At 53.1% G+C, this 15,624-nt stretch overlaps 1 protein-coding gene across 1 annotated transcript in view; it reads right to left on the reverse strand.

Moving 5' to 3' along the window:
- The window catches only part of DCHS1 (dachsous cadherin-related 1), a 34,357-nt gene that overhangs the window by 5,349 nt on the left and 13,384 nt on the right, over positions 1-15,624 (reverse strand). The window contains exons 2-14 of the mRNA XM_034932050.3: positions 13,126-15,042; positions 7,425-7,613; positions 7,096-7,327; positions 6,719-6,955; positions 5,338-6,363; positions 4,923-5,116; positions 4,618-4,714; positions 4,360-4,517; positions 3,306-4,170; positions 2,979-3,218; positions 2,759-2,884; positions 1,928-2,137; positions 98-976 (exon numbers count right to left, since the gene is read on the reverse strand). Coding sequence (XP_034787941.2) covers positions 98-976; positions 1,928-2,137; positions 2,759-2,884; positions 2,979-3,218; positions 3,306-4,170; positions 4,360-4,517; positions 4,618-4,714; positions 4,923-5,116; positions 5,338-6,363; positions 6,719-6,955; positions 7,096-7,327; positions 7,425-7,613; positions 13,126-14,922 — 6,250 coding nt within the window. The 5' untranslated portion in view covers positions 14,923-15,042. The remainder of the gene's footprint in view (positions 1-97; positions 977-1,927; positions 2,138-2,758; positions 2,885-2,978; positions 3,219-3,305; positions 4,171-4,359; positions 4,518-4,617; positions 4,715-4,922; positions 5,117-5,337; positions 6,364-6,718; positions 6,956-7,095; positions 7,328-7,424; positions 7,614-13,125; positions 15,043-15,624) is intronic.

A 15,624-nucleotide genomic window follows, 5' to 3' on the forward strand; every position in this document is an offset into this window, starting at 1 on the left:
TGTGAGCGCGAGACTGGGAGAGTTTGGGGGACATTTTCAAAGCACAACCCCAGCCCATTTGGGAGTTTGAATCTGGAAGAAATGGCTGGGGACCCACCTGGGGGTGCATTCTCACGAATCGTAGCCTCACTGCTAGCCCGGGGAAAGCGGGGTCCACGCTCAGCTTCCCCCTGCAGTCCAACAATGATCACACCAGTGGCAGAGCGAGCTGGACGGCCAAGATCAGTGGCCACAATGAAGAGGACACGATCTCGGGGGCCTAGAGCTACAGGAGAGCGGGCCACGCGGATTTCACCAGTGTAAGAGTCCACAGTAGTGCCAGGAGGTGGTGTGCCTGCCAGCCGGTACAGAATGGAAGCATTGGCACCAGCATCACGATCTTCAGCTCTCAGTGTGGCCAGAGCCAGGGTTGGGGTACTGAAGCTGGGGCCTGGGCGGGGCAGACGTAGGCGCAGAGGACTGGTGGGGAAGGTGGGTGCATGGTCATTGACATCGCGCACCGTGATGGTGACAGACACTGTGGTGCTTAGGGGCCCAGCAGCTGCACCATCCACTGCACTCACAGAAAAGGTGTAGCTGGGACACTGTTCTCTGTCCAAGGCTGCAGCTGTGCGCAGTTCTCCAGAGCTGGGCTCCAGCAGGAAGGCTCCTGCTGTACCGGCGCCCAGGTAGTAGGTCACATGGCCATTAGCTCCAGCATCAGGGTCATGAGCCTGTAGCTGCAGCAGCAGGGTCCCTGCAGGCACATCCTCCGGCACCTCCACCGAGTAGGCAGGCACAGGAAAGGCTGGAGCATGGTCATTGGCATCCAGCACGGTCACTGTCAAAAGCAGCGTGGCACTGAGAGCTGGCTGGCCTCCATCCCAGGCCTCTATCCTCAGCTGGAAAGCTGGCTCCACTTCTCTGTCTAGTGGCCGCATGGTGCCAAACTCTCCAGAAGCAAGGTCTAGGACAAAGGCTCCTGATGGGTCCCCATCTGCAGAGAAGGGCATGCACATATAAATATACATGTGTCGTGGGGATGGGGGTGATTTACAGACAACAGGAGAGAGGAAGCATTTGCACAAAAGCAAGTGAACCTATGAGAGAAAGGAAGAAAAACAGAAACGGAAAGTAACAGAAGATACTATAAAGCAGCTGGTATCATTTGTGTGTGGTCTGGGAACCCCGGGAGTCCCCCAGGTCCTTTTCATGTGCATAAGATCAAAATTATTTCATAGCGCTACTAAGCCATTATATGGCCTTTTTATTCTCATCTCACAGATGTACAGTAGAATTTGCAGATGCTCTATGACGTGATGATATAATGTCTTGGTTAATGGAATGTGTGCTTATGTATTCCTGTGTGTTCTAGAATATTCTAGACAGAAAGTTTAGAGCATGAATCTGTGTGTCTTCAGAGATTCAGTTTGTTCTGGCTATCTTCAGTTATACCTGCTTTAATCTCTGAAATTAACTACTGTCCAACAAATTGTTACTTGAAATCTTAGTATTTCCTTGTGCTTACACAGAAATACTGGCAAGCTGTATACTTCATTGGCTTGTTTCACAATCATATTTTAACATCATCTCAGTTTTATTGTCTAATACAGTAAATACTGATATAATCCACATAAAAACTCCTTACGGTTCTCAAAAATTAAGAGTGTTAAGGGTTTTTGAGACCAAAAATTTGAGAACGACTGCTCTACAGGGAGAGACAAATGAGAAAGAAAAGAAATAGGAAGATAGAAACAGAGACACACAGGGAGACAAAGAGCATGGAATGAGATACCCAGCTACACTGGGTATAAGCATGAAAGAAAAGGTGGACGACATCAAGAGGGAAAAGGAGACCCAGACACATGCACTGAGGCTGACAGCAGCCAAGAAGGAGCAAGAACCAGGCAAGTGGGTGCTCAGTTAGTGGGAGTGGGAAGGTTCTCACCTAGGATGCGGTACTGCAACTGCCCATTGGCTCCCACATCTGGATCAGAGGCCCGAAGCATGGTAAGGGTCTGGGGGTCCTGGCCCTCAGGCACCTCGAGAGAGAGATGGGCACTCCCAAAGGTTGGTGCATGGTCATTCTCATCCTCCACAGCCACTCGAATGGTGACATGCGTTAACCGAGGAGGTGAGCCCCTGTCCTGGGCATACACTGTGGGGAAGCAAAATCAATGAGGTCTAGTCTGCCCTCACCACATGGAGAAATCCACACCACACAGTGTTCATATATGTTCACTAGGTGCACACAAACCAGAAAATGTCCATCTCTCCATACCTCTCAGGCACACATGTGTCATGCATACATAAACATACATGTGTCCTACCTCCCATGCTTGGTGCATGCAAGATATATCTTGGACTAGTGGTGGTGTAACAGGAAAGGCACTAAATGAGGTATGAAAAGATCTGGGTTCAAGTCCCAGCCCTGCCACTTCCAAGCTGCATGAGCTTGCGCAAGTCACTTGACCTCTCCAATATTCAGTATCAAAATGCTCCTCTGTTAAATGGCTGCAGTATCTGAGGGAGGCCTGGAGGGCATAGCTGTGACATTATGCATTTTAGAATTTGTACGGTCACAGTTGTGACAGTGTAGAAGTCAGTTGACCTTGCACCCTGCCAAACTCTCGACTCCCCAAAAGGGTCCAAAAACATAGCAGGAGCTTTGTGGTAAGAGGCAAAAACTTCTAAAAGGTAGTACTTTGGGTATTCTATCCAGGTAACACTGGTGTTTACAACACCTCACTCAGGCTCTTGGGGTCCTGTCAACATGTACCTGTCAGGATGATCTCCTCCTGTTCCTCTCGATCCAGGGCCCGAAGAGTCGTGAGAACACCAGTGTCAGGATCCAGAGAAAAGCTTTCGCTAGAGACGCCTCCATAAGTCACTTGCCCGTTGGCCCCTGAGGAGGGGCAGCATGGAGGGCGATCAGAGGGTAAAAATGCTGTTTCTTGCCCCAGTCCATCCCACTCATAATTCACCCCCCCAGGTCTTACCCACGTCGGGGTCGGTTGCTCGCAGGGTGAGCAGAGATGTGCCAGGAGGGCTGTTCTCACGCAAGAGGACGCTGTACTCCTGCTGCTGGAAAGTAGGCGCCTCGTCGTTGACGTCAGCGACACTGACGGTCAGGACCTGCGTGGCCGAGCGCGGCGGGGAGCCGTGGTCTGAGGCCACCACTGTCAGTACGTGCTCAGCTCGTTGTTCGCGGTCCAACGGCCGCACCACGGACAGCGCTCCTAGGTGACCGGTAAGGCAGGTTGGTGGGGACCCCAACACTCCACATCAGCACCTTCCTCGCCCTCACCCCCAGACCTAACTCTCACCAGTGCTTGAGTGCAGCCGGAAGTGGCCGTCCCCGCCAGATGCCAGCCGATAGGACACGCGTGCAGCCTCGCCCAGATCCGGGTCCCGGGCTACCACGTGCAGCGCCGCGGGCCCAGGCGGCTGGTCCTCTGGGAGGCGCACGCGTGACGGCGAGGCGAAGACAGGCGCGTTGTCATTCTCATCCGTGACGAAGACGCGCGCTGAAACGCGCGCTGCACGACGGCGGCTGGCGTTGGCGGGCCGGTCGGTGGCTTCCACCAGCAGCAGCAGCGCGGGAGTGGTCTCTCGGTCCAGGCCGCGCGGAGCGCTGAGCGCCCCGGTGCGCGCGTCCAGGCGAAGCGCCGGCACGGGCGGCTCCTGGCGCAGCAGGCGGTAGCGCACGTCGCTATTGGGGCCGGGGCCGTCGGCGTCCGACGCGCGGAAAGTGTACAGCGCTGCGCCGGGCTCCGGGTTCTCTGGCAGCGCCAGCGCCAGCGGGTCGCGCGCAAAGGCGGGCGCATGCTCATTCTCGTCCTGCACTTGCACCTGCACTCGCAGCAGCCGCGCGCCCGCGCCTCCCGGCCCCTCAGCGCGTACCGTGAGCGCGCGCCACGGCGGGCCAGCTTCGAAGTCCAGGGGCCGCGCCAGGTACAAGCGCCCTGAGGCCGCATCCAGCGCGAAGGTGCCCTCGGGATCGGCACCGCCCACCAGTGTGTAGGTGAGTGCACCAACACCCGCGGGCTCTGGCGCTGCCACCGAGCCCAACAGAGAGCCGGGCCGCAGTCCCTCAGCTGCTGTCACCGTCAGCACGACAGGCACTGGTGCCGCTGGGTCCCGCTCTGCGAGATCTGGGGGCGGCTCGGCCAAGCGAGCTGAGGGAAGCACCTGTTGTGGACCGGGGAGGAAGAACAGAATTGTGAGGGCCCGTGTAAAAGGGGATCTGGGCTGGCTTCCCAGGTGGTAGGAAAGTGGTCAGAGTAGCCTGACTGCTAGTGGAGCCAAAGGATTCCCGTGAAGCTGCAGCTACTGAAGGGGACCTACAGCGGTAGCCAAGGGGAAGAAGGGCAGCCATACCTGCACCAGCAGCTGGAGGCTGGCACTTCGAGGAGGGCTGCCTTGGTCATGAGCACTCAGTGTCAGCACATAGTGGGGCCGCTCTGCTCGGATCAGGGGAGCTGCAGTGAGCAGCTCCCCTGAGTGAGGGTGCAGAGAGAAAAGCTCTGAGCCAGGACCTGGGGACAGGCAGAGGAAGATGAGGGCTTGGGGCCCAGAGCTGGGCAGGCCATGAGGGCATGCCATCACCCACCAATTCTCTTCTCTCCACTCCCATACCAGTTAGTGTGTACAAGATGGTCCCATTCTCCCCCTCATCTGGATCCTTCGCCTGCAGAGTCGTCACCAGTGTTCCTGGAGGCACGCGGTCTGGTACCTGTGGGAACACAACTCACCTAGTGAGTCTCTTTCCTGTTCTTCAGACAACTCAGGATAAAGCTTCCCTCACCTGTGGGCAGGCAGAACCTCTTTTCGGCTCTCACACCCAATCCAGGAGGCAGTCTCTTACCTACACCTACAGCTCTATGGGGAGATCCCCACTCCCTCTCACACTTTTCAGGACAAAGTCCTGCCACTTCACATACCTGTATAGGGAGGCCCCCACCAGCAGCTCCTGAAGCCTGCAGGAACGTGGGGCTGTTGTCGTTGAGGTCAAGCACTGCAACATGCACAGTGCCTGTGGTGCTGCGGGGTGGGCTCCCTCCATCCTGCACCTGCACCAGGAGCTGATAGCTGCTCTGCTGCTCACGGTCCAGGGTTTGGAGTGTGGTCACTTCTCCTGGGAGTGCAAGAAGGCGATCATGTACGAGATGTTTAAGGATGCAGAGCCTGAGGCCTGCACCTAAGAAGCTGGGGTTTGGGGAGTGGGGGAGGGAATGCCAGGGCTAAATCCTCATTCTCAGGGGCGAGATGGGAGCTGGGGGTTGGGGATCCTGTCTGAATGTTCACCAGGCTGGGGATAAGGCTATGGGGTGTCAGGATTTGGGTCTCTGTGCTCACCCGTCTGGGGGTGGATGCGGAAGGCCTTGCTGTCTTCAGACAGCTGTTGCAGGCTGTAGGTCAGACGTCCATTGGGTCCTGAGTCTCGGTCAGTGGCAAAGACTCGGCCCACGCTGGTCCCTGGGGGCTGGTTCTCAGCCACGGCCAGGAAGGTGGGATCCTCAGACAAGCGGGGACTGTGTTCATTCTGGTTGAGGATGCTGACCCTCACGGTGGCTGTGCCTGTCTGCTGCCCCAACTCAGCTTTGGACCCAGACACTGCCATTACCTTCAGTATGTACAACTCCTGGGCCTCACGGTCCAGCGCTGCCCGCACCCATAGCCACCCACTCTGTGGCTCCAGGCCAAAGGGGCTACTTGCTCCCTCTGCTGCAAGGTGATAGGTGATAGGGCCGCCATCTGGTGCTTGGGCCTGCACTTGCAGGACCTGAGTTCCAGCAGTGGTGCCTGAGGGCAGGTCCACACGGTAGGTAGGGCTGTTGAATCGGGGAGCCAGCCCACGGGTTCCCACATCCTGTACCACCACCCGTAGTCGAAAGTGGCTGGTGCGTGGTGGGGAGCCCCCATCCCGGGCCTCCAGCTCCAGGTCATGGGCTGGCCCTCCTGAGGGCCCCAGAGGCCTCATAAGCCGTACATGGCCTGTGGTGGGGTCCACGGTGAAGGCTCCACCACCCCCAGCAAGCAGGGTAAAGGTGACTCGACTGTTAACACCTGAGTCGGGGTCAAGAGCCCGCAGTGTATAGATGGGAGTCCCTGGGGCAGTGTTTGGTGGTAGCAATACCGTGTCTTCAGGTGCAGGAAAGGCAGGGGAGTTGTCATTCACATCATCCAGCAGCACACGCACCCGAGCTACAGCGAAAGCTGGGGGCACTCCACTGCCTGCTCGCACCTCCAGCTCCAACACTGGTCCCAGTAGCTCCCGGTCCAGAGGGCGAAGTGTTTGCAACAGTCCTGATACCGCATCTAGGGAGAAGAGTCCTCGGGGATCCCCACCTGATAGGGAAAGGGTCACAGGTGCCAAGCGACCTAGGGAGGATGAAAAAGGGATCAGGAAAGAGATGGAGGGGCAATTATTGAGTCAGGACCCAGAGTCTGATCCCGAGAAGGACTAGGCAGTGCCCACACCCATGCCTTTCAAAATATTAGGAGGAGGGGCAGGGGTTGGCAAAGAAGTTGGTTGGCATGCACTGAGGTGACATTCCTATGCCTCACGAAGCAGTGTGCCAGCACTGTGCCTAAGGAGGTGTTGGGCATTGGTACAGGAGTGTTTTATACTGGGGCTATCTGCCCTGTGATACTCTAAGGTATCTTCGGATGGTGCTGGCGGGTTATACTGGGGTATTTGGGTCTGGCACCAAGTGGGTATAAAGCTAAATGATACCTGGTGGGTTGTGTGCCTGGACTATGCCCACACTGGTGCCTGGTGCCACATCCTCTGGCACAGAAAAAACATACTGTAGTTGCTCAAATATGGGTGGTGTGGGGGTTCCAGGCACAATGCTGATGTTCACTCGGGCACTGGGTTCTGCCTGTAGGCCACCTCCATCCTGAGCTCCGATCTCCAGCTGCACCACGGAATTGGCCCGTCTGGCCAAGGGCCAGGCTACTGTCAACAGCCCTGAGAGGAAGAATAGAAGCAGAGATATATAAGGAAACATAATAGGGCTAGAAAGGTTATGGAAGAGGTAGGTAGGACATCATTTAGGCAGGTGGGGAGGGGGACCTGGGGGAAGGCCCCGGGAATGGGAGGATCCTCACCTGATTGCTCATCCAAGGTAAAAAGTGGGGGGCTGTTGCCAGCCAGGATATGGTAGGAGAGTCGCCCATGGGATCCCTGGTCAGGGTCATGGGCACGCAACCTCAGCACAGCTGTGCCTGGTGGACTCTGGGCACTTATACTGGCAGCATACTCCCGTGGATAAAACTGAGGACGATTGTCATTCTCGTCTGACAGAAACACCTTCACATATACCATGGACTTGAGGCCTCCCTGGTGGGACATGCAGCCATAGGTCAGGTGGGCCTCGTCTGGCCCTGGTGAGTGCCCTACCCCAACATCCCAACCTGCCCATGGTCTACTGACTTACCCCATCCACAGCTGTCACTGTGAAGTCAAAGCTTGAGGGCCCCTGGTCACGGTCCAGGGTCCGGGTTGTGCACACATCACCGCTGTGGGCATCAATGTGGAATGGGGGAGATCCAGAGGACCCAAGTCCAGCACCCAAGGAATAGGAGAGGAGGCCAAATGGGCCACTATCTGCATCTGTGGCTGTCACCTAGGGAGAGGCTGGGGTGAGTGGTGTCCCCTCTTCTTTGCCAGAAAAGCCAGAGGTAGGTGGCCATTAGAATGAACAACTGGTGCTAAGTCTCTGGATGGCGGACACACAGAGAGGACTAGTAGGACATGGGCCCAAACCCAACCTCAGCCCATACCTCACCATTTAGTTAGGTTCCTAAGTGCCTCTAGCCATAACATTTTTTGTCAGCTGGTCAATACATAACCTTGTTTGATGTGTGTTTCTGTTTAAAGACATCTTAGGTTTAATATACATTGTTCCATTCATTAACATTGAACTCACAGCCAACAGCACTGTAACTCATGCCTGAATAAAGCTTATCTAACATATGTATTTTCTCCATATGACACATCACAGCCTTCTTGTACTGAGGAACATTAGACCACACTTCAGCACTACACTTGGGGACCATTTAAACAGTGAAATCATCAGCTTTTTGCACTAAAAAAATGAAAAAAAAAAAGTTGCAGTAAATAGACCTGAAAGGGACATCTGTTTACAAGCATGAGAGCCAAAACGAGAAGGCAGAACATCGTCTTGTTCACCCTGTGCTGGGAATGTGAACATTAGGTAACTCAAATTTTTCATCTCTCTGCCCATGTCCAGGAATGCTAGTATTGATTTTGGAGTTACAAATAAATTTTCGAGATTAAGTGAATTCACAAATAATGAGGACCAACTGTACTTAGAAAGAAGAAAGGGCTGTGACCTCAAATTCCAGGTGGGTCCAGGAAGTTAATACCCTCACCAAGTCTCATAATCACCCCAAGCCAAGAACTCACCGACAGTGGAATTATTGAGACTGATTTATAGGTTTGATCTTTATTGAGTTTGATTATTACAGAGTGGGATCTGATTAATACGGGGATCTGATCACTATAGGGTCTGTTCTATAGATTTATGGGTGTGTGGCTCATGCATCGTTAGCCTAGTACAGTGCAAGGTACATAGTAGGTGCTTTATGTGTATTTTTTCACCGAGTAAATCGACAGTCTGATCATCCTGCTTTGTAACAAAACCTTCTTTCACACTAAGTTTTATACATTGGGTACACATTAGGCCCTCAATAGTGGGTTAGCTGGTGCTGACAACAACTGTAGCCTGTGACAAAGTGCTCTTTGTGGATATAAGGACCTCAGGGTCAGGATATGCTGCAAGAGGAAGCTGGAGAGTTCCCCTTTCTCAGCCAGAAAATGTGCTTAGAGAGAAAGCTGGCCAAGGACTTCTGATTGTGGCCCAGACCCTTGACAGAAATGATCTGTGCCATTGTTTACCCTCCTGAGAGACACCAAGACCCTGCCATGGCTGAACCCTGGAAACAGCTTCTGCTCCAACTCTCTACTGTGGCTGTGGGCCCGGATATCCCAGGAGACAGACTTCCCCTGCATCAATCCTGGCAGGCAGCAGCACAGCTGCGGCACCATCTCCAGAAGCTGTTAACGACCTTTGCCCTCTGACTCGCTGCAGGAAGAAAGCAATAAACAGTGGTCTGGGGAAGTTGTCAGGAAGTGACCCCAAAAGGCACAGGGGCCACTGACTGGAAATGAGCAAGGCAGAAGTGAATTTCCTGGCCTGTACAACCCCTGCTCAGAGGTTTCACTGCAAATACAGTCTCCATTTTCAGCAGATTCTCAGCTCAGCGTCTCAGTCTAACCTTGGTCAGCTCCCTCTCCCATTCTGCCCCAAAGCCATAATAAACTTCATCCCTCTTCTCTTGCCCCCATCCCATCCCTTGCTCTCATCAGATGCACTATTTCAAGGAGAAAAGAAAGACACTTATCTGTGAACTCTCTAAACTTCTTACTAGCCTCGAAACTTACTCCATATGCCTATCCCAACCTCTTTCCCAGGTGTACCTCCTGCTTTGACTTTTTAAAACATAAATTATTTATTTATTTAATTTATTTTTGAGACAGGCTCTCTGTTGCCCAGTCTGGGGTGCAGTGGTGTGATCCTAGCTCACTGCAACTTCGAACTCCTGGGCTCAAGCAATCCTCCTGCCTTAGCCTCTGGAACAACTAGGACTACAGGCGTGCACCACCATGCCTGGCTAGTTTTTTTATTTTTTGCATAGACAGTGTTTCACTATGTTGCCCAGGCTGGTCTCAAACTCCTGGCCTCAACCAGTCCTTCCACCTTGGCCTCCCAAAGTGCTGAGATTACAGGCGTGAACCACTGTGCCTGGCCTTTATTTATTTTTTAAGACAGGCTCTCACTATGTTGTCCAGGCTGGTTTGGAACTCTTGGGCTCAAGTAATCCTCCTGCCTCAGCCTCCCGAGTAGCTTGGATTACAGGGATGCATCACCATGCCCATCTCTCCTGCTATGACTTCTTGATGCTACTTTTCCTGCTTCTCCACCCATTGCTTCCCCCAACACCCACTGCCAGTCTTCCTCCATCTCCCCTTATCTGCCTGTTCTTACACATTGTTCCCTGGAATCTCTCCTTGGCCTCTTCTCACTCCACACATTCTCTCAGGGCCTTGCCTTTTACTTCAGCCATCGTCTATACTTTCACTCTAGACCACTCCTCTGAGATTTCCCAACTTTTACATCCAGATGGCTGCTCAGCACCTCCACTTGGATGTCCCACAGGCACCCTAAATCTGACCAGCCCAAAACTAAACTCATGATCATTCCAAACCTGCTCTAATGACTCTTCCATCCACACAGTTGCTAAAGCCAGAAATCAGTTCTTCCCTTTTCTCACCTGGTATATCAATCAACCAGGGATTAAGTAAGTCCTCATTAACTCTATTTGTCTGTTCCTTTCCATCACCATTATCACCGTTCTGACTTAGGCCTGAGCTGTCCTGAGTTATTGCTCCCCTGCATTATTTTGATTACCTTCTCATAGAGGTCTAACCCTCTGATCTGTACTCTCCACCAGGGTTTCTCAACATTGGCACTACTGACATTTTGGACCAGATAATGCTTTATTATGGGAGCTGCTAAGTGCCTTGCAGGATGGTCAGCAGCATTCTCAGCCTCTACCCACTAGATGCCAATAGTCTCCCACCCGTTGTGACAATCAGAAATTTCTCTAGATATTGCTAATATCCCTTCTGGGGGGCAAAGTCACCCCTGGTTATGAACCACTGCTCTACATTGACTACCATTTGCATAAACAAATCTGATAATATTGCTATAGAAAAAAGCTCAAACCCTCTGACTTGGCTGAGCCTCCCTGCAGTCTCATCTCCCACCCTCCCATCTCCAGTCTTAACTCCAGAGATCCTGAGCCCCTAGTAGGCCCTTGAACAAGCTGGGCCCTCCCACACCTCTGTGCACCTCACCTCTGCTTGGAAGCCTTCCCCCATCTGATACTCTCATAAATTGCTCATTCTTTAAGTCTCAACTCAGGGATCCCTTCCTTCAGGAAAGCACTCATACTGCCTATCTGTACCTCATATATATCCCCAAATGGAAATGTTCTTATTGGAATGAAACTATTTCTTTGCACATGAATCTCCCCTCTATAAACTCCTTAAGATGAGGGGAGTGACGCATTCATGACCGTATTCCGTGTGTCTAATACAGTGACTAGCACATGGTAGACATTCAATACATGTATATTGAATAAATCAAACATTAAGACTTCTTGTGACAGTTGTAAACCCCAAATGGTCATTTTTACCCCGATTCTCTACGGTTACTAATAGTAAAAACTTCAGGAAACCACCTGGAGAGTTGCCCTCTTGCTTCAGGCACTAGTGAGGAGAGAAGTCTGGAAGCCATAGCCCATTGGTCCTGGCCAAGAAGGAGAGTAAACACATGTAAGAGTGGGTGGTGGAGCTGCACAGCAGCAGGCAAGCAAATATGCAGAGTCTGGCCAGAGGACAAGAGGTCAGCCAGGCCCAGAGCTAGCCTGGAAGTCTATGCCCTGAGGAGATGTTCAAGAGTCTGGTGGAGTTTGGAGACATAAGGACATTAAGCACCAGCCTCCTAAGAGGACTCCCTGCCCACTGTCCTCTCTCCTGCTGCCATTCTCCACAGTGCAGCCAAAGCAATCTTTCTTAAAGACATATCAGATTTGCTTAGAGTCCTTCACTTGCTCCCTATGATTTTCAAGATAAAGTTGAATTTGTGACCTGGCTCCTGTCTTTTCTCATCTCCCCCGACTCTTTCTCATTAGTACAGCTGATGCCAGCCTGAACAATACAGTCTCCTGAACACGTCCTGGTATTTGTTCAGCAGCTCTTTCCTTAGGCCTGGAGTCTCCATCTGCACACCTCATATTATCCATTTGGCAAAGTTTCATTAGTTCTTCAAGGCCCCTCCTCTGGGCTTCCACAGCACTCATACGCCACCTGCTGCAGCACTAGTTGCTGATGTGTCTCCCTATCTAGACCGTGACCACCCTGGGAACAGGATTGTCTCTTTTCTTTGTTCTCTGGGCCTAGCACAGTGCTAGGCTTACAGTAGTTAAATAAAATCTTGAACATATGAATCAAGGAACGATCTGTCACACACCTGCTGATCCAATCACCCTTAAAGCCAGATAGCTAACTTAATAAAACCCAACCTGATCATTCACTTCCCAGCTCAAAGAAATTCAGTGAGCTCCTCGAGGTCAGATCAAGACCATCCTGGCTAACACAGTGAAACCCCGTCTCTATTAAAAATACAAAAAATTAGCTGGGTGTGGTGGCAGGTGCCTGTAGTCCCAGCTACTTGGGAGGCTGAGGCAGGAGAATGGCGTGAACCCAGGAGGCAGACTTGCAGTGAGCCCAGATCATGCCACCGCACTCCAGCCTGGGCAACAGAGCGAGACTCCGCCTCAGAAAAAAAAAAAAAAGAAGTTCAGTGAGCTCCTTTGCTTCCCAAGTAGTCCTAACTACTGCTTTGTGTTCAAGGACTTCTGCCACCTGGCCTCAGAGTGCCTTTCCAGTTTCATGTTCCCTCCATTTCTCCAGGACTGACTTGCAGCCAGTATGTGTCTTTCTCAGCCTGTCCAGGGTTCCTGCCTCTTCCCCTGAGAGGGCTTCCTGCTCTGGATATTGAGATAATTCTTGCTATCTCTCATTCTCATGTCTGAGACCAAATGGCCTATTAAGGCTCAGCTCTGAGGGCAGGGATGAGGATTTCTTCCAGCACAACCCAGCACTTGACAAGGAATGGAGGGCCCCATAAATTCTGGTGTCTTCTTTGGGGAACAGAAGCCACATACGTATGTAGAACCTCCATCTCTGCCCTGCAGAACAGCTTTGAGGCTTTCATTTCCTGACACCACAAATCATTTCTCCACTAGATCCAATCTTAATTTCCTCACCTGCCAAGACCATCTGCCTCAGCTCTTGCACCCTGCTTTCTCATCTTCTCATTAACCCTCATCCTCTGCACAGATTTTGGAGCTTACAACATAGGGCAGAACCCTCTAGCATAAGTCACCATCAACAGATGACCTTGTAAGGCTTGGTTCCTGCTCTGAGGTCCCCTGTGGCTCTCAGATTCCCCCAACACTATCTTGCTATGTGCCAGGCCTACCCACCTGCAGGAAGCAAGTTCCAGGCTGGGTGCCCTCAGGCAGTGAGGCATTGTAGAAAGTCCTCTGGAATTGGGGCTCATTATCATTCACATCTTGCAGGGCCACGCTAACTGTGGCAGAGGAGGCTAGAGGGGGCAGGCCACCATCTGTGGCCACCACAGTCAGCTGTGGCTGAGGTTCCAACTCATAGTCCAGTGAGGCAGCCGTAGTGATAATGCCTGAGGTGGGGTCAATGGAGAACCAGTGGGTGTGGGCGCCAGGGGCTAGGCTATAAGTGACCTGACCATTGGTGCCTTGGTCAGGATCCCGAGCAGTCACCCGCACTACAAAGCTGCCAGGCAGCGCAACCTCAGGCAGGGGCTCAGGTCGGTAGAGCTGGCGGTCAAAGGCAGGTGCATTGTCATTGACATCAGTGACGTGCAGCACAAAGGCAGCCTCAGCCCGCAGTGGAGGTGAGCCTGAGTCTGTGGCTGTAACCCTCAAGTTATAGGCATCCCTCTCCTCTCGATCCAGCCGCCGAGCCACACACACCAGATAGATGACGCTGTCTTGGGTGCTTAGGGCAAAGTGGCCCTCTCCACCTTCCAGGGACACATTGACATGGGCAAAGTCACCATCATCTGGGTCTGACACAGAGATGCGAGCAACAAGCTGTCCGGGTGGGGCGGCCTCAGACACTTGGGGGGAGCCATCTGCACTGAGAAAGATGACAGTCATGGAGGGCTGATTGTCATTGGCATCTCGCACATGCACAGTCACAAAGGCCGAGCCCAGCTCAGGGTGAGCCCCACCATCTCGTGCTTGCACCACCAGTTCATGGACCCGCCGCTGCTCAAAGTCCAGTGGCCGCTCTAACTGCAGCAGCCCCGTGTGTGCGTCGATGGAGAAGGGTCCATCACCCTCGCTCTGCCTCCGGTTGATCTCGTAAGTCACAGCCCCATTGACACCAGCATCGGCATCAGATGCGAACACCTGCAAGACAGGACTGCCAGGGGCCAGGCTCTCAGACACCACAGCATGGTAGCGGCTCTGATTGAAAGCTGGGGCATGGTCATTGATGTCCAGCAGTGTCACGTCCAGCAGGGCCTGGGCCCTCCGGGGGGGTGAACCACCATCATAGGCCTCCAGCTGTAGCATATAGTGTGAGCGGTTCTCTCGGTCCAGTTCCCCAGTAACTACCAGCTCAGGTACTGGAGTCCCATCTGGACCGGGGCGTGTCTCCAGCCGGAAGGTCTCTCCAGCCCCATCACCAGATAGCGCGTAGCCCTGGGTTCCCAGACGCCCAGCATCTGCATCACGAGCAGGCTCCAGTGGGTAGCGGGTGCCAAAAGCTGTATGCTCAGGTACCTGCAGGGCAGCCTGAGCCTGTGGGAAGGCTGGAGCATGGTCGTTGATGTCAGCCACTCGCACTGTAACTTCTACGGTGGCACCATCAGGAGTGACTGCAGTGAAGCGGTAGCGGTCCCGCTGCTCACGGTCCAAGACACGGGCTGTACGGACGACCCCACTGTGTTCGTCAATGGCCAGGTCTGTGCCCACGCCGCTGCCCTCTTGGGCAGAGATGAAGTACATGAGAGGAGCTGCCGTGCCTGCCGGAAGCCCCGCACTGATGTCGCCAATCAGTGTACCCACTGGCTGCTCCTCATCAATCTGCAAGTCCAGGCTCCCAGCCTGACCCCAGGCACCTGGCACCCCAGCCCCCAGCAGCAGCAGCAGCAGCAGCAGCAATGGTAGCAGGAGGTGGGGCCTGGGGCTCTTCATGCCAGGGCAGGAAGGCACAATGCCCAGCTCCTTCTGCATGACAAGGGTAGTCCAGCTGTGCCTTGGGCTCCAGCTCCAGGCCAGGCTCTGGGCCCAGCTTGACCTCAGACTTTGGGTCAGGTCCCACTGGGGCCCTGGCTCCAGCCCAGGCTCCCTGACCTGGGAGAAAACAGAAGGAAACGGGTCATGACAGAGGAGGGATCAGCAGTCCAGATAACCTGGACGAGGCCACATCAACATTCAGATATGCTCAGCCCCCAGCAGGCCCTTGTGCTGCCTCACACTCATCTTGGGCCACATGGATCTCTGCCTCAGGACTCTTCGAGGCCACTCCAGCCTTCCCCTTGGCAGATCTCATCCTTTCTTACCCTCAGCAGATTTTTATGCATCCTATTTTTTCGGGTCTGAATGCCCACAAACTCCCTTCTTCCTATTTCTAGGCTTAAAAATATGGACATTCTTTTCTCATTTTCTTCTCATCCAGAACTAATACTCGCTTCTTCCAGCCTCTATAACCATGTATTTGGTAACTTTTCCTGAACCGTCAACCTTTTCCTCTCTCCTGGAGCTTTCCATCAATACTACATATGCTCAAGTCTCTCTCTCTCTCCCCACCCACCACCCTGCTGGAAGGGAATGATGTTGTTTCCTTAGCTCTACTTCCCTACTCCTGTCTCCATTCAACAAGAGATTGACCACCTACAATATAGAGGCACTGAGGATACCACAGCGAATAAAGGA

Source organism: Pan paniscus, chromosome 9, assembly GCF_029289425.2.
Source record: "Pan paniscus chromosome 9, NHGRI_mPanPan1-v2.0_pri, whole genome shotgun sequence".
Taxonomy (NCBI): domain Eukaryota; kingdom Metazoa; phylum Chordata; class Mammalia; order Primates; family Hominidae; genus Pan; species Pan paniscus.